This window comes from Pteropus vampyrus, unplaced genomic scaffold (assembly GCF_000151845.1).
Source record: "Pteropus vampyrus isolate Shadow unplaced genomic scaffold, Pvam_2.0 Scaffold196, whole genome shotgun sequence".
NCBI lineage: Eukaryota > Metazoa > Chordata > Mammalia > Chiroptera > Pteropodidae > Pteropus > Pteropus vampyrus.
Genome location: NW_011888977.1, coordinates 2,702,120 through 2,720,944, shown reverse-complemented (window position 1 = coordinate 2,720,944; position 18,825 = coordinate 2,702,120). Strand labels below are relative to the sequence as shown.

The window sequence follows — 18,825 nt, the reverse complement described above, 5'->3', positions numbered from 1 at the left end:
CCGCCGCCCTCTAGGGGCTAGAGGCGGCCGCCGGGAGGGCACGCGGCGCCGGAGACATGTCCAGGAGGAAACAGAGCAACCCCCGGCAGATCAAGCGTGAGTCAAACTTTGCCCGCCCTCCCGCCCCGACCCCCACCGGTCCCCCACCAGCCTCCGCCCGTCCCACTCTGTCCGCCGCGCTGGCGACCTTCACCCCGCGCCGCGCCCCCCGCGTTCTGTGCCAAGCGCGCGGTAATCTAATCTTAGCGGCGGGCTGGGCCCCCGCGTCTCGGCACCGGGGGTCCGGCTCGGAGGGGTGTCCGCCCAGAGGGCGGGGAGCGCGGTGGCTGGGGACGCGCCCACCTCGCGGCCTGCCCCTCCCCCGCATCTCCGAGATGGTGCGGCGATAAGGTGGCCCCGATCTGGGCCCAGATAAAGTTTAAAATATTCCATTCTGCAAGTCCCATCCTGATAAGATCGCTCTGTCGGGACGGGCTGAAATTGTGATCTTATCTTGCGCGGTTGACTCTCCCAGGCTTTGTATCTAGAGGGGGAGAGAGAGACCTAGGAGGGAGAGGGGGCAACCAGGGCCGCATGGAAATGCTTGGCCAAGTGGCGGGGGACCGGCCCTGCGCCCACCACCACTCCTGTTGGCCACAGAGCCGCATGCCTTGCGAGGGTAGGGCGTGGGGGTCCTGTGCAGCTACTGCAGCCCAAGCACTGGGCTCCAGCCACTCAGACCCCCCGCATCCTGTCGCCAGGGTCTGGAACTCGAGCCTTCCCAGCTCAAAGACAGCATCCTGAAGGTCCGACCCGGCCAAGGCCGCAGAAGGTGTGCTCGGATGCCTGTGGGCACACACGCCCTCCATCCGAGGGGCTGCTCCAAATCAGAGAGGGGTCTCCTGGGGACTCGACTCCAGGCCAGGGTCGCCTCTACACGCGTCCAAGTTTCTTGCCCATCCGGCCGCTATGTCCACTTTGCGGATGCCCCCGCGATAAAAGTGCCCCGTACCCTTTGGGCCACTCGGGTGCGCGAGGAGCGACAGAGCGAGCGCACAGGAAGCGCTGCTCCCCACTCCACGCCAATAATAACTTAATGCTTTGACATCCAGGGCTGGGGCGCCAGACTTCCTCCGGGGGTCGCATCTCCCAGTCCAGACTGGCAGGTAGTCGGGGCCTTCTGGGAGGCGATGAGCGGTGGCTGGCCCACTCCCAGCCCCAGGCATCCGGACACTGCCACTTATGTCCACATAACCACTGCCACTAGGACCCCAAGTGCAAACTCCTGGGGGAGTGTCTATTCTAGAGGTCCCGGGAAGAAGTGGGAACACAAGTGTGAATCCAGGTTCCCGTAACCCGATTGCCTCAATGTGCCAGGGAGACCTATTTTCAGAAAGTCGCCTTCTATCAAGTCAACTGAAGTATTAAAACCACCCACAGGTCCCGATTTGCGCGCGGTCTCTGGTTTCTTTTTCCCCTCCTCCCCTGTGCGCCTCTGTTCGGTCTGTTCTCATGTGTGCATATGTGTGTGTGTTTCGGCGTGATGAGAAATGCAGATAGCGCGGGCAAGGAGATCGCAGGTTGGGAACCGATCGCCAGCGCCGATAAGGCCTCGAGCAGGGTGAGCGCCCGGGCCCAGCTGGGTCGGCGGAGCTGCGCGGGTTGGGGACAGGGACCCCAGCGTGCGCATGAGCGAGCCTTCGCTTCCCACCCTCCACGCGCCCTGGACCTGGGCAGGGGAGGGGACCGGGTCTGGGAGGCGGGGCCGGGCACTCTCCCTGCGGCCCCGGGCGCCTCCTCCCCACCGCAGATCTTTGCGAGTTAAGATGCAAGAGCTGATTGTCACCAAGCGGCGGCGCCCGCCCTCCCGCCCTCTGCCCGGGGCTGTGCGTGCGGACCTCGCAGCTGTGCGCCGGCCGCACTGGTCTCACCTGCAACCAGGCAGTGGGTGCAGAGGGGAGGGGACCGAGCTTGGGGCCGCCGCCCCCCGCGCTCCCACCAAAGCCAGGGCACAGCTGCCCGCGCCTCTGTGCGCCTTTTGTTCCGCGCAGAGATAGATGTGCTGCGCTGATAAGGCGCGTAACCGATGGCGGCGGCGATAGGCGCTTCCATTTATTAACTTCAAACGTGGGAGCGGGGTAGGGCTAGGCGGGAGCTCGGCCTTGGTCGGCCAGATGGCTGAGATGATAGGCCGGGCCGCGCTGGCGGGGAGCGCCGGGCAGGGCGCAGCCCGGGACCCCTGGCTCCCCCGGCCCGCCGAGCCTTCCTCTCCCCTGGGTCGATGTGAGCTCCGATAAACGCTGGGGCCGGTTGGCTGGATGGCGATCGCCAAGAGCGATAAGAAGCCTTATCTATGGCCACCAGGCCCCGCCGGTTCGAGGCAACAACAGCTTAGGGGCGTCGCAGCTGGGGCGAGTGGGGGCCTCGGACCCAGGCAGGGGCAAGAGGAGTTGGCATCTGCGCCAGGGTGCGTCTGTCTGGGCGAGTTTTTATCCCAAACACACTTCATTGCCAAGAAGGTGATCCTCCCCCTGCGGGTGGTACAGTCCATCAAAATGAAAGAAAAGTGACTGTGCTGGCCTGGAGTGGGGAGGAGGTCACCCCGCCCCTGATTCCTATTAGATAGTGTGAGATAGCCAGGGGTAGGGTTGGCACCTCCAGCAGGAAAGAGGGTGTTTTTCCCCTTGAATCATGTTGAGGTTGGTGTCGTTGATGGCAAGTGTGAGGTGTAACTTGCTTGGAGTTTTCTTGAAAAAAAAAAAATCGAGGTGATTTCTATTCCCTAGGCTGAGTTTTGGGGGGATTCCAGTGTGCTGGTATCTTTTTGAGCAAGTCCCCCAAATCAGGAGAGAAGATCTTCATAGATCTGCTTTGCTTCACTCAGAATGTCTTTATTGAGCACTTGCTGTATGCAAGCACTGGGTCACACCACCTTGGTGAGATAGGAGGGAGTGAGGCTGGTGGCAGTGTGAAAGTCAATACAGGGTAGGCAGTGGAGAGCAGATGGAGTATATTAAGTAGTTGGGGACACTTCCTAGAATGGGGGGACTTCCAGTGAGGTGAGGAAGAGGTCAGCCATGGTGGAGTCCCAGGGACAATGGGCAGGCCTCACTTTCCAACTCTGAAAAGTAAAGTGATGATTCCTGGCTGTTGTGGGGAGCTAAGAGGCAGGGGATGCTAGGGATGGGCTGGCCTGTTTAAGGAGGTGAGAATGAGGTCAGGAAGGTGGGGCTGGGCCTCAGTTTCCCTTTCTGAAAAACGGCGACAGGAGTGAATCCCCAGGTCAGACTAGGGATGTCGAGGGGCCTTTACAGTGGGAGGGTCTTTGGGGACCATGGATACCAGATACCAAGTGGAAACCAAGGCCAGCCAGGGAAGGGGCTCTCAGAAGAAGCTGGGCCTTGCCCAGCCCCACCAGTCCCGCTTGGCCCAGCCCTAACAGCTGCTCCAGCTCCATCTCAGATGATGTGTTTTTCACACATTCTCAGAGTTTGATTAAACAAATTATTGGTGGCCACAGGATGACTAATTTACTCCGAGCTTCAAAATCACCTGCCTGCTCTCCCCAGCAGCCTGACGCCCACCTGTGGAACTAACAGTCAGTGCCTTCTGGCAAGGGCTAGTTATGGGAGAGCCAGGGTTAGGCCCAGAAAGGAGATGAGGTGTTCTCTGTGTGAGTTTTTATGAATGTAAGCGTGATTGTTGGCACAGGCCATGCACACTCTCTTTCCATGTGTGGGAGGCACCTGGAGTCTGCCTAGCTCCTAGGAGCCACCTTGTAATGCCCATCGCCCCACTCTAATGGCAGAGAGGCGAGGAAAGAGGGGGCTGTGACGACCTGGCTGCCCCTGACTCAAGCCATCATAGGCAGGTTACTTTGCTTGCCATGCCTGCCATAGCCTCTGAAAAACAGGTATGACAGTCCCTGTCATCCAGAGGTTGACAGGGACCTAAGTCCTGCCCTCAGCTGGCTTTGACACCCTCCTCAGAGTTCTGGAGGGCATGAGGATTAAGCTATAGTGAGCAAAGGAGACAGAGGACTTAGAGACCTTCGGAGGGACTTATTCACAACCCCCACTCCTGAATGTGGACTGGTGCACTCTGGAGCCCAGCCTCCCACCCTTGATGGTGGGGCTTCACCCAGCTCCGGACTGTTCTTGGCATTCCTGGGCCTCAGGAAAGATAGTCAGCTCATTCGATAGTAATGATGATATTAATAATAGCTAATACTTACAGAGCTTACTCTGTGCCAGGCCACATATTAACTTAAAGCAGGTCCTATTCTTATCATCATTTAAATCTAGGGAAACTGAAGCACAGAGAGGTTAAGTTTTTCATCCAAGAAAGTGGCAGAGCCAGAATTGGAATGCAGGTAGCTTGGCCCCTCACTCTGAACCGGTATATCCATGAATATCACACTGCTTTCCCACAGTCCTCGCACCTCTGCCTGCCTCTGGGCTCTCCAGGCCTCAGTCTCCACACCTGTGAAATGGCCTTGGGGAGCAGAGGTGTTCTGGGTTCTTTCCCAACCCTGCCCTTGCCAAGTTCCCCATGGAAGAAGACATTCCTCTGCAGGAGTGGCCCCTGGGGAGACTTCACCCAGTCCTACCCAGGGGCCTGAGACTGGCCTAGCCCTGATCGCCCAGCCAGCCCCTCCCCGGAGGTCACCAGGAGCCCAGCATGGCACCAGCACTGCCAGCGATTTAAATGGGTCAGTTGGGGAAGAAAGGAGGAGGGAATGCGATGCCATTAATTGTACCCCTTATCTCCTGTTTCTATGCCAACCAGACGTTCCTGGGGCTTGACGGGCTCGTGAATAATACTCCCGGCCGGCCTATCTGCCATCGACAGGCCTCCTCCTGGAGGCAGCTGTTGCCTCGCCGATTGTTATCACCTACCCCATAGACCCAGGCCTGGGCCCTCATGTAGGCCAGCCAAGCCACACTTGGGCACCTGGCTGGGCTCCGGGAAGATACCATACCCATGTATCTTCCTGAAGCTGCCCCTGGCCCCATTTCACAGATGGGGAAACTGAGGCCACAGCTACATGTGTGCTCTCTGGACCTTATCTGCTGCTCCCCACTCAGGCAGGAGTACCCTGGGGTGAAGGGGGTTCCCCTTGCAGAGAAAGTCAACCTCCATGTCTCCTGGCCCTCTGTGGGCCTCAGTGTCCTTGACTGTGGCAGTAGGGAGCAGATGACCCCACTGGTAAGAGCTCAGCTCCTTTCAAGCTACACTGCATGTGGCCCTGTGAGAAGGAGAGAGCCTACACTTGTAGGGGCAGCTCCCCTCAGGACTGAGCTCCTCATCAGGGCTGCACACAAGCCGAGGCTGGGAGGATCTCTCTCTTTGGCTTCCTTCGGTCTCTTCCAGCCACAGGTCCTCTGCACGGCTGCTCAGAGCTCTGCACGGGCAGGTCATTCCCCGACTTCCATACCCACCCTTCCTGAAGTGACCTCATCAGTCTGTGTGATCACTCACTCCCTGGGAGCAGGGAGTGAGTGGGTCTGTCCTGTGCCCACACAGTGGGCCTTTCAGAACTCTCTGTCAGCTAAATGATCAGATGGATACAGGGCATGAAGTGGACGTGGGCTGGGATCCACTTATTGCCGTGGGACTAGGGGCAGTGCCTTCCCCATGCGAGCCTCGTTTTCCCCATCTGCCAGCCCCTGAGAACAGCTGTGAGAATCGAAGGGAAATACACGTCATCTGAAACAGATGCCACTAATCATCCTCTTCCTCCTCCTGGCAGTATCTCTGTGGTCAGTTGGGTCAGATCTGTAGTTTCCAGCTTATATGAGATGGAGAAATTCCTTTACCCAAACTCAGAGAGTAAAACATATGCAGGGCCTTGCCGGGGAAGTGCCCCCACCCACTCCCCAACCCTGTGGACCCCTCTTCCTGCCAGCCTTCCCCTCCTGCTCATCCCCACCACATTTTGCCAAGTGGATACTCAGGCTGTGCAACCTTGACACATTGTTTGCCCTCACTGGGCTGGGGTCTACTCTGTCAGAAAGAAGAGGGCCTGCACTGAGGAGTGGTTGATAATGTTCTTCCCCCCGCCCCCACCTCCTACCCTACCTACAGTGAGCTCTGGATGGGTCTAAACCAAGCCAACCCAGAGCTGAGGAGCCACAAGGCCAGGTAGCCAAGTGAGAGGACCCCAGACTCTCTTCTGTCCCTGTGCCCATTTCACAGATGGAATGGGAGCTGGAGGCCTAGAGAGGAAGGTGGGCTTACTGGGGGCCCCCAGGCAGTAGTTGGTAGGGCCAGGAGAGCAGTGGGCCTGGCTCAGCCTGGGAGAGCAGGTCCAGGAGGGGGTGGGGTCTCCGTAGGAAGGCACACTTAGTGGTTCCTGCCAGGGAACCAGGCAGCATCAGTGCGGCGCTCCCTCTCTGCCTCAGTTTGCCCATTGAGCACATCCCAGTCCAGTGCCCTATTTTTCAAATGAGGACATAAAGTCTGCAAGAGGTTGGGACTTGAGTTCTGCCTGGGTCAAAGAGGAAATGGAGGGGGGGATGGGCTAACTCTGAGGGAGGTCTGGGTCTCAGCCTCCACTCTCACCCCAACCTTTCATCTCAGCATGCGGATCTGAGCTAGAAACCCCAAGTGAGACTGGAGGTTCAACTCCGGCTCATGACTTTCCAGCTGAGCACCTTGGTGAGTGTTTCCCTTCCTAGCTCTGAGTCTCTCATCTGTAGAATGTATGCAACACGATGCCTGGTCCAGTGGCTGTGCTGAGAGCTCAAGCACCAGGACACAGCAGGTGTCAACAAACAGCAGCTGTTGGAGCATACCCGAGGTCCCAGATCGGGTGGGGACCCGGGTTGTGTGCTACTGGGTGATATTGCTCCCATCACCACAACTGTCCATGGGTCCACCAGGTGGGCTGAAGACAAAGACCCTTTCCTTGGGGACCTCAGGGTTCCATCCCCCACAGCAGGGAGCCGGGGTGCTGAGCTCCAGGCCTGGGCTGTCCTCTGGGCTTCAGGCCAGCCCTTGCCTCTAGAGTGGGAGGCTACTGCAGTAGTGGTCACTGCTCAGCCATGAGTCCTGGCCTCGCTGTGACCCTGTGGGCAAATGACTTCTCTCATGCCTCAGTTCCTACTTTTGAAGGAGGAGCTTAATAAGAGCGGCTCCCTCCTGGGGCCTTTATGTCGGGTCTGTGAGATCTCAGATGCAAACTGTAAAGTGCTGACCCAGGGTTGTGTCTTTGATGGACACCGTAGCTCTGAGAGCTACGGTGTCCATCAAGAGCTACAGTGTTCATTTTTTAAGAAGGACTCATGGGCAAGGGTGCCCTGACTATAACACACCCTGGGCTGGGCCAGCCTCACACCTAAGCCATCTCAGTCCTTTCCTGCCCAGGGCTCTTCCCTACTGTTATGATCATCATCGTTATTGACTGACCCATTTTATAGGTGAGAAAACTGAGGCCCTTGGAGACTGTGACATGCTTGAGGCCTCATGACACAGGAGCTGGGTCTGTGGACCCCAGAGGTGGGCAGAGTTTTCCCTGGACAGTGCCCACTCAGCCCCCTAAGCCACCTGCTCTTCTGTTCTGTATCCTCCTAGGGCCTCTCTAGCCCCTCTCCTCCCCTCCTCCTTCTCCCTCCCCAAAACCCCATGTTTGGGAGAAGGCAGTGGCCCCGCTGAGGCAGGAATGTGGCAGCTGACCTTGGGCCAGAGCCCGGTGAGGCAGATAAGCCGGCCCTCCTCTTGGCCTCCTGTCCCTCCATTCTGCCTACCCTGGGCTGGCAGCCTGTGGACTCTCAGAGCCTGGGTCTCCCTACCTGTAAAAGAGGTGATGGGGTGATGATATACAGCTTTCGTGAGCCCAGGCCTGGTCAGAGCCCAGCCCAGCCCAGCCCTGGTGCTCTTGGTTCCTCCAGTTCAGGAGTTAGAGTGAAGACAAAGACTCAGCCGGCCAGCCAGCGTCTGCAAGCTCCTACCTGCTAAGCACTTTGCAGGCATCCCCTCCTACGATTCTCCAGTTAGGGTTCTCAACCCATTTTGCATACAAAGAAATGGAGGATCAGTCAGTGTAGGTGGCTGCACCAGAGTCACACAGCCTATGAGTGAGGTGGAGACAGGATAGATGGAGTGGTCTGTGTGAGCCCTGCCCCAGCAATCAGCCTGGGTCCTTGTGTTCCAGCCACTCCCCGCTACCCCTTTCATAACTGGCAGGTATATTGCTTCCTGGGAAAGAGGAGAGGCCACAGGGAGCATCTCTGAATATGGGTGCTACCACTGTGAACAGGTAGAATCCTGGGGTCAAGGCTCTTGGACTCCACAGGTATCCAGAAATTATCTCACTTTCCTGAACCTTTCTCTGTCTCTGCAAGATGGGGGTGTCATGGGGACACTGGCCTGAACTCTGATGGTGCCTGGGCCTCATGTAAGTCATCGAGCCTCCCTGAGCCTCAGTTTCCCTCTACAAGATGAAACAGACCTCCCTAGACATCTCAATGAGACGAATGAGATTTGACATAGGAGGTACAGCCTAGGCCAGAGCTGGTGTGTCATCCGTATTGTTCAACAGAATTTAAAATGAAGAAGATAGAGGGGCACCTCTCCCCTCCCCAGGCTCCCTCAGGCTGCTTCCTAACAATTCCTCTTGGTGTCTGACTTCAAGACCTCCAGCTCTCCTAATCTGCCGCAATTTCCCTTTTCTCCATCAAGTCCCCACCCTGTAAGTCAGACCCAAGGAGCAAGAGGGGAAGGGGCCCCAGAGCCAGGTTGTCTTGGCTCCTTCCTGCAATGAGGGTCTGACAAGAGCTGCCAGAATTCCCCCTGCTAGGGACAGGGCCTCATAGGCAACGGTGGATCCATTCTAGGTATTGTGGATTCTTAGCCCCCAGGGAGTGATGGGCCCGTTGCTGCCCCCTCAAGCTGGTCTTTGGGCTGCTTTGGTAATCAGCACTCAGCTCCTTGAGACAGGGGTTAAAGCCAATCCTCAGAGCCATGGGCAGCCATAGGGCCTTGCGTGGCCTCCTCCATCTGCCCCCAGCTTATTTGGGGCCCCAAGCTCGTCCCTCAACCACACTGGGCTCACTGGCCATTAACTGAGCCCCTGCTCTGTGCCCAGGACTTACATCCATGAGCTCACACCCTTCCCCCCAGCAGCCTTCAAGGGAGGCTCAGTGATTAGCCCAGTGCACAGTGGAGAAACTAAGGCTTTGAGAATTTAAAGGTCAGACCCAGGACTGCAGAGAGGGAAAAGATGCCTATGGTGGCGGTTTTCAGAGTAGAGCTCTTAGCTCCCTGCTAGGCCTGGCGACATCCAAGTTCAAGTCCAGGAATCTGAGACCTTCCTGTGGTTCCAAGCAGCATCCAGCTCTTCCTGCTTTCCTCACTGGCTGTGTGACCTTGGGTGAATCCCTTCCCTTCTCTGGACTAAGGTGCCTACTGCCCAGCATTCCAGCTGCAGGAGAGCAACTAGAACCACAGTTATCAGACAGGGGATCCGGGCAGAAGGGGTCCTAGGGTGAGACCCATGAGCCACACCACAGCTGCCCCTCTTTGAGTGGGAACACTTAGTCTCCAGGGGCTTGGAATGAGTGCATTTGGGGACCTTTTCCTCTGAATGGACAGAGGTGTTCTATTTATGGGCCCTGAGTACCCCACCCCACAAGTGTCCCGTGCAAGGGCCCTGAGGGAAGTGGGAGGCCCTCAGCATTTAAGGGGCACAAGAACATACCCCAGGCTCCCCAGGCTGCCAAGGGTCTATGGAATGTGAGCTGAGCCTTAGGTGAGGACCTACAGGGGCAAAGCCCACCAGAATGTCCCCCACCCTACTGATATTTCCTGCTCCTGGGGCTTGGGCCTAGAAAAGGCCCTAGGCAGTGAACAGGGGACCCTACAGGTCGAAAGGTAGGAGAGCAGGGTGTTCACGCCCCAGCCGTACCCACTCTGCCCCCCCGCCCTCCCTCCCCCCCACACACACCAGGCCTGGCACAGCTCAGAAGGCCCTAGGACCACCCAGCCCCACTGGGACCCAGAGGTGGCCTCCTGCCTCAGTTTCCCCTCCTATGCAGTATGCCCACACCTGGCCCCACTAAAATCAAATCTTTGTCCAGAGAGCAGCGGGATTCCCTACACTCACTTCAGTGGCCTTGAGGGTCTGCACGCACACAAGCGCTCAGGGGCCCTGGCCAGACCAGCGGTTCCCTTCTGCCTCCCAGCTTTGCCGGCCAAAGCCCAGTCTGCCCCGAACTGTCTCCGGTCCGGGCCTCTGGCGGGCGCAGGTTTCAGCTCCTGTGATAACTCGGAAAGTTGAACTGGCCCCATTACTGCACCCAGATGGTTGGCAAGATACAGCCTTGATAATGGGGGAGATATGGCGTCTCTGTGGCCAATAGCCCAGCCTCTCCACCCATTAACATTCCCCACCAGCGATCCGCTCTGCTCCTATCTCCTCCATTTCCACTCCTCCCGCAGATAAGAATGGAAATTCTGACTTCATAGCTCACTGATTAAAGTGTCTGGATTTCTTGATAATACACAGATAAATTATGTTTTTGAAAAAGAAGGTAGGGAGGAGGGTGGGGAGGGTGGGGGCCCTGGAGGGGAGGCTTTGGCTGTCTCTCCCGGGCCTTTCCTGGCCTCCGGGCCGGCTGTGCACCTTGGAGCGTCCAGCATGCACCTCCTAAGCCTCTGTACAAAGACAGCATCCCAAGGCCTGGCCAGGGAGGCAGAGCAGGCCTCCCTGAGAAGAAGGAATCACATTGGAGGGATTGGTGCCCGGGCCTGGGGGCAAGCCCTCTGTGGGGGGAATTCAAACCTTGTCAGAGCCAGGAGTCTGGACCTGGCTGCCTGGGTTCTAACTCTCGGGGCACATCTCTGTGCCTCGCTTTCCTCAACTGTCAAACGGGCCCAGGCTTAAGAGAGGATGCAGTGCCCCGCAAGGGCAGGAATTTTGCCTATTCAGGTCTGCTGTCTCCTGGACACCTAGAACAGTGCCTAGTTATACAGTAGGTGCCCAATAAATGTTGAGGGACCAAGCAGAGCCCCATTTGCCAGTTGGGGAAGGGAAGGGCTCCCAGTCGTCTCCCTACCTCATCCCCAGCCATCCTGTTTCTGGTGGCTAGCCTAGCTGCCGTGAGTGACGGCGGCGCCCAGATGGGACTGAGGTGCCATCTTCGCGTCTGTCTGGATAAAGCTGCCTCCTTCAGCTGATCTAAGATCCGGTGCTGATGGTGCGATTAGCGGCGATTAGGGCCGGCGTGTGGCTAATCCTCCCAGTGAGGGACAGGTGAGGCAGCTGTGGGGGGGCCAGCTCGTGGAGAGGGACACCCAGCCCCCAGCTGTGCAGGAGGGGAAAACAAGGCCCTGGCGGCCTTGGCATACCCTCAGGGACAGTAGCCAGGCCAAGCCCGCCTCCTTCACTTGCAGAGGGTCCTCCAGAGGAACTACAGGGCTCCTAGCAGCCACAGGGCAGCTGGCCGTTTCCCCTCTTTCTGCATTGATTTTTAAAATGACCCTTGAGAAATGAGATTCTCTGTGAGCCCAGAGGCAGGAGGCCTGAATGGGCAGTTAGCAACATTTCTGGTTGGCTCTGGGACTCCCCAATTATAATAATCTTAATGGCAGTATACTCAGTAAAGGTAATAGCTCCCTTTACTGAGTGTGGGATATGCCAGGCCTGGACTTAACCTGTGTTATCCTGTAGAGTCCTCCCAGCAGCCCTAGGAAGGGCACCTCTGACCTCATTTCTACTACGAGGAAGACTCAAGGCTCAGAGAAGTTGAGTAACCCACCCAAGGTCACACAGCGTGGGAGAGAGCAGTAGAGACTCTGGCTTAGAGGCCTGGTCAAGGTGTGTGACTACTCCAGGCCACGCAGCCCTGCCCAAGAACAGTGGATGATAGGTACCTCTACATCTGCTCTCAGAAAATTGGCTCCTTTGGTGATAAAGTAGGTTTCTTTCTATCTTGGGTTTTGATTTCTTTCAGTATTCTAAGGGAAGTCAGCTATTTCCAGTTAAATGGGTACATATGCAGGGGAAGGAGACAAGTGTAGGGTGGGGTTACTGGGGTTTGGTTCCTGCTCCCCGGGCGGATGGCCTGGGCAAGTGACTTAATGTCCCTGGGCCTCAGTTTCCTCACCTAATGGGTATAATCACAGTTCTGGCCTCCTTGGTCTTTGATGAATGAGATGGGAGAGAAATGGGGACAGCATTGAGGGTTCTGGGGCTCTCTAGGGAGCACAAATGTGCAGGGGCAAGGGTTCCTGGGGCTGCCGGCTACACGTGCTCCATGAATCTCATCAGTGTTCTTCCTGGACTATTTTTGACAAACAGCTTCAGTTTGTAAGGCCCAGGACTCCATCCTGTCCCACCAGTGACACAGGTGGTCCTGAAACCTATTTTCTATGGCCTTGGGAGTCTGTTCCTAAGACGGCCGTCCTCTATTTTCACCAGGGCCAGAGGGAATGCAGAGGGAATGTGGGGTCCAGCCTGCCCTGTTGCTATGGCTCATAGGCACTGCCTTGTTCTGAGCCTGAGTTTCTGCATCTGTAAAATGGAGCTAAAGATACTAAGACCTGCACTACAGGCCTTGGGCTCTGGCCAACTCCCCTGTGGGTTCCCTGTCCCCGCTCAACTATGCCCACCAGAGCAGGACTTCTCAAGGTAGGAGTTCAGCACCCAGTCTCTAGACCACCAGCCTCCAGGCTCAGGTTTAAATCTCAACCCCACCTCACCTTTGTTGTGTCTCTTCTCTGAGCCTCTCTGCCCTCATCCAAGAAACAGGGAGTCATCCCCTCCTGGGACCCTTGTGCGAGCTGATGAGGGGGAGCTGGATTCTTTGCTCTGCAAGGGCAGATGTGCTGCTGCTGCTGTCTGCATGGTGACAATGACCCCAGGACCTCCACCCCTTCTAGCCAGGAGCTCTGGGCCAGGGTGCTGGATGTGTTGGACACACTGAGGGAGGAAGTCTGAGAGAAGGAGGCTCTCTACCCCTTGGTTCCTTGGCTTGGGGGCTGGGGCTGGGGGTGTGTTCGACCCTACCCACCCCCAACAAGAAAGAAAAAGGAACTGTGATAAACAGGACGATAGGCCTGTGTGGTGGAGGAGTCCTATCCCTGTTATCTATCTGCCTGCTGCTCTGAGCGGTTCTGTTGTTTCCCCTTATCTCACTCACCAAAATGCCAGGAACAAAAGCACAAGCACACTCACACACTCACACCCCTGAGCCCACCGCCCCGCAACTCACAGAGCCCTGAGAAAGTGGCGTCATTAGATCTAAGGCAAAAGCCAGGGGGGTTGGGTTCTCTTAGGATCATCACCATCATCATCATCATCATCATCATCATCTTGCAAAGAAAACCAAAAAATAGCCCACCCTGAGACAAGGCAACTAAAATTAAGAAGTTGCCCCCTACAGGTCCTCCCTGGAGGGAAGGACCCAGCCTTGGTGTTGGGGGGACTAAGACTTGGGGAGGCTCCGGCTGTGCTGCCGGGAACTGGCTATGTGACCTCGGTTCAGAATCTTTCCCCCTCTAAATCATTCCTAACTGGGGGAGGGGGATAGGTGGAGTTTGAGAATTTGAGAAAACCTTAGAGGAAAAGGGAGACTATGAACTATAACCCAAGTCTTCCCCATGCGGCAGGCAGCCCTTTGTGTCAGGGACTTGGGGCTCGGGCAAGTCACCCAGAGCCAGTCACCACCGGGACCTGTTCCCTCAGAACCTAAGCTCTCCCCCAGAGCCCAGCCCAACCCTTCAGAGCCCAGAGCCCCAGCCAAGCCCCTCAGAGTCTGGCACTCCCAGATCCCAGCCCAGGATCCTATTAACTTCCCCCAGAGCCCAGCCCAGTCCCTCAGAGCCCAAGTCTCTCATCCTGGCACCCCAGAATCTGGCATTCATAGAGCACAGGGCCCTCCTAACCTAGTCCACCAAAGTCTAGCACCCCCAGAGTCCAGCAGCCCTAGCCTAGCTCCCCAAAGCCCCTGCAGCCCAGCCCTACAATCCTGCCCACTCAACAACTTCAGGCACCCATCAGCCAGGGAACCAAGGTCCTAACCGGTGTGCTGGCAGCCAGTGGAAATGGGGCATGCAAATGGACATGAGTGAGACCCAGGGATTGGCTGAGCACTGTGTGTGGGGCGGGCCTCCTCCATTGAAAGCAGTTAATATGGTTGACAGTGTCCCAGTCCAGATCTTGCCCCAGTGGTGAAAATCTCCCTGCCCCAGCTCTGGAAGGGCCAATCACTCCAGGCCTTGCTATCAGAGCCACCCATTTGCCTGTGCACAGAAGGCTAGACAGGCTGACCTTTAAATGACCTCCTGCTGACCCTCAGAGCCCAGATCCCCACAGCCTGAATTGGGGGGCCAGGATTTGTGTGTTCCTTAGATCAGCGCTGCCAACTCTGACTCCCAGATGAGAACACTGAGTTCAAAAGCAGGGTGGGAACAGCTCAAGGCCAGCCAGCTCCCCCTCCTACTCCCTGTGTTTGGGCACCTCCAGACCCTGTGCATGCTGTCCCCCGACTCTCTGCCCTCCCTCAGCTATGATTTTTGTACAGAACCATGTTCTGCCAGGCTCTTGGTAGCACCATCTTCATGAATGACAGTCCCAACCCGTTTGTCAGACCTGCTTCCCCTCTGTAATCAGGAGAGTCTCGTCTCTGCCTCCCAGGGCGGTTTCTGTGCTCCCCAGCAAGCCCTGTCATTGCCTGGGCCTCGGTTTCCCCATCTACACATTGACAAGGATGTTCTCTGGGGTTTCCCTACTCTTTTTGTGGCTGTAATGTATTCTAGAAACTTGGGGTCTTCCGGATTTCTCATTTTCAGAAATTTACAAAACAGGAGACCGTATCTGTAAGAAATGTTCAAGCAACTTTGGGGCATTCATTGTGTTCAAAGTCACTTTGCACCCCCACGGGATGTCTTGTGAGCAAGACGGTACCCAGGTAAGGCCCAGCCAGCCCAGAGCCCGGCCAGAGGCCCCCCACCAGCTCCCACAGTCCCAGTAGGGCTTCGTGACCCAAAAACCAGCCACAGGCGTGGGTGTTTTTCAAAAACGCGTAAGTGGAAAATAGCAGAGAGGTGAGGAAGGACGAGTTTGGGCTGAGATCTAAGGGGAGGAAACAGGGAGGGGGCCATCAGGCCAGAACCAGACTGCCAGTGTGTTCTCAGCCCCTCACCTCTCCGGGCTTCGGTTCCCCATCTCATAAGATTGGGCGATGGTGCACACAGGGGTTGGGGGTGGGGTGTGAGGGTCAGAGGGACTCAGTGTGCTAAAGAGAAAGGATAGTGTGGGAGGGGTCTCCTAACACCTGCCTGGAAATCTCTCTAAGAGGTGCCCCCCATTCTACTGCCAGCTCTGTCTCCCCCAGAAAAGTACACAGCATACAGTAGGTGCTTGATAAATACTCTCTGGATTGATTTTTAAATCTACTTCCCACCTCAGCCCCTATCCCAGCAGAGCAAAATAAACCCAAGGGAAAAAGGAAACTGGAAGCAATAGCTAGTGCCTGCACGTGAGCACGTCATGGACAGAGCCCCGGAGGGCAGGAACTAGGATCCTTCCCAGTGAACAGCGAGGTCCCCGTCCCTGAGGCAGGGCTGGGGCTCGTTCCTTCTGAGGCTGCCTGGGAACTGGGACAGACAGGCTGACCTCTGACTTGTACTGAGCACCTACTGTGTGTGGGGCCTGGACCAGGGATCCCAGTGACCTTCACATGCAGGGCCTCAATCCCTGCCCTCATGGAGCTCTAGGCTGGTGGGGAAATAGGGAAAAAAAGAATCCCTAACAATGGAAGGGCCCTCTGGAGCTGGGGGATTGGTGGTCAGGGAAAGCCAGGTGGCCACACTGACACAGACTTTAAGCAGAGACGGATGGGATGGTGGCACGTGTGGGGAAGAATGTTCCTGGCGGAGGGAACAGCAGAGGCAAAGCTCTGAGCAGGGAATGAGATATCACAGTGAGAAGAGAAATGCCAGCCCCCTGCTCTGCACTGACCAACACAGCCAGGGCCTAGTTCAAATGCCAGCACCACCTCAGCATGCTGCCTAGCCCTGCCTCCAGGACAGCCACACGGCCTCTGGGCCCAGGGTGTGAGCTGGGTACACAGGGAACTGTGTGGCTCCTCTCCTCCCTCCCTGCTTCTTTCTCTCTCCTCTTCCTCCTTCTCCACTTCCTTCTGATGTACCAGACTTTTCTATTCCACTTTGCCCTGACCTGATGGGCTTGGGGAATCTAGATGCCAGCAAATGTTTGACAAGCCAGAGGGTTTGGCTCAAAGCTGTAATGTCAAGGCCACAATGTGACCATCATCGTCATGACTGTCAGTTACCCTAGAAAGGGTCGTGGTTGCCAGTTCTGTAGCCACATGCCTTGGGTGTAAATCCCAGCCCAATACACACTGGGTCCCCCCTTGGGCCAGTCACTAAAACTCCTGAGCCTAGGTCTCGTTTTCTGTGAGATGGGGATGGGGCCCTTCGAGGAGACCATTAGGGGCTGTGTGGACCATGCTTCACACACCCGGGGCTCGGTCCAATCTCACTGGATATTCTTGGGCTGCAGGGTATGGAGCTAGATGCCAGGGAAGCCTCGGTTCTCTCCTTGGGAGCCCAGCAGGGTCAAAGCATGACCAGCAGCAGAACTCTGCCCAGAGCCATTATGGGACGGGTCAGCTGGTCTGGCCTGCCTCTTGGACTTGACACAGACCCTCAGCATCTCCACCCCTGTCCGTGGACACAGGGACAGACCGTGGCAAGCCCTGGCCTCAGTCTCCACATCTGGCAAATGGCCCAAGGCAATGTGGTGGTGGGGAAGGCCAAGTCACTGTGGAGGGCTATGCACATGGATAGGGAGGGACCTGTGTCTCTGAATCCCCAAGGAAGAAAACAGGCACTTACGGAGCATCTGCTGTGTGCCCCTTGGCACTGGGTGGCAGATATTTTTTAATTGTAGTAAAATATACATAAATTCATCGTTGTAACTTTCGAATGTACAATTTGGTGGCGTTAAGTACATCCATAGGTTGTATAACCATCACCACCATCTGTTTCCAGAAAATTTCCATCGTTTCAACAGAAACTCTGTCCACATTGAACACTAAGTCCCCATCCATCCCCCAGGTCCCTACAGCCTCCATTCTACTCTGTCTCTGAATTTGAGGCTGATGTTTTAACGCCCATATGTGCAGTGGGAGCAGACTAGATTTGCTGCTTAGGACCTGGCCACACCCAACAAGGAAAAGGGCAACCTAGAGGACCAATTTCTTCCTTCCTCCCTGCACACCATCCCCAGAGCACTGGAGAAAGAGCCTGGGGTAGTTGCCGCAAGTCTGAGCACTAGAATCTCTCAGGCCTGACCACAGAGATTTGGGATGACCTGGCCTGGAAGAGAGGGTAATAACTGCCCACCCCGAGGGGTGAATGAAATCCTAAAATCCTAAACCCAGGACTCCCTGGGCCCAGAGTTCTCACCTCTCCCTGGGCTGCAGCTCTTCAGTAAAATGGGAAATGAGAGGCCCCCTTCATAGTGGCTGTAGTGCAGGTCCCAGTGCAGTAGGGCCTGAGGGCCAGGTGAGATCGGAGTCTGGAGCTGAAGAGGGCTCCGTGCCTACCCATCCCTCCTTGGGGTCTCCCACCCCGACTATCAGACGGCAGGGCGCTGTCACACTGGGCCTTTTCGCCTTCCAGGAAGCAGTGCGATTCCATCCATCTGACATGGGGGCTACCCGGAAACGGCTCCATTAGCCGTGGCCCCGCTCCCATCTATCAGCCTTATCAGCCCATCTGGAGAATCTCTCTGGAGCCTGCGGCGCCCCTGTTTTCTTGGGCACTATTTCCAGTCTTCTCCCCAGGCAGCCTCCTGCTCTCCGTTCTATGCCATGACCTTGACCACCAGTCTCACTCACCCCACACCATGGCCTTGCCCCTCCACCTCCCCACCAGTCACACACTGCTTTCTTTACCACGTGGCCCCAAATGTGTTCTCCACGATCCCCACGCCCCACGAGTGACCTGGCCCTCCCCACCCTGCCCAGGCCACATGGTCTGTGCCTTCTCTCCCGGGAGTATTAGTAATCGGTCCTCAGAGTGAAACAATCTCATGTAATCTATCAGTGGCTATCGGGCCCATCGGAGGGTGGGGAGTGGCCAGGCCCAGAGATGGCGCCAACCTCCAGCGTTGATAAAGTTTCCAAGCTGAGCGGAGATGAATGTTGAGTAAGTGCAGGCCGCGCGATAGGATGTGGACTTGGCAGGCCCGCAGCTCCGGCTGAAACCAATCTCTCCCCTATCAGCCGGGCTGGGCTTTCTCAGGCCCCACTCTTTCTTCCCACCTCCTCTGCCTCCCCTTTCTCTGCCTCACCCTGCCCAGCCCCTGCCCCTGGGGACAGGGGTGGGGGACCAGCCCACTGGCCCTGGCCCGAGAGAGGGGGCAGGCTTGGGGCAGGGTAGGATCCTGACTGAGGCCAAAGAGGTGGCATCCTGCTGGGGGCTGCCTGGAGGTGGTGGCCATCCACGACAGCCACACACCGTGGCCTCCCTGCTGTCCAGTGCCCATAGTCTTCTGCTTAGCTCCCCAGGTACCAAGAATAAACCCCTGGCCATCTGCCTTGTGCTCCAGCCCCTCTGCTCCTCCACCCCCACTGTCCGCAGCTGCAGCACTGGAACCTACCACCTTCCCGGATTTTGCGTTGACAGTTCCCTCTGCCTGGAACAGTTTTCCTTATTCATGATCACAACTTTAATATCTCCTCGTCCTTCTCCAAGAAGCCCTCACTGACCACCCCCACACCCACCTACCATTCTCCATCCTGTACCGTCCTAGCTCTTCATGGTATCTGAGATTCATGTCCACCCCCAGCCCAGAATGTTCACACATGCAAC

At 56.7% G+C, this 18,825-nt stretch overlaps 1 protein-coding gene across 1 annotated transcript in view; it reads left to right on the top strand.

Moving 5' to 3' along the window:
* The window catches only part of ZFPM1 (zinc finger protein, FOG family member 1), a 76,232-nt gene continuing 57,407 nt past the window's right edge, over positions 1-18,825 (top strand). The window contains exon 1 of the mRNA XM_011371912.2: positions 1-96. Coding sequence (XP_011370214.1) covers positions 57-96 — 40 coding nt within the window. The 5' untranslated portion in view covers positions 1-56. The remainder of the gene's footprint in view (positions 97-18,825) is intronic.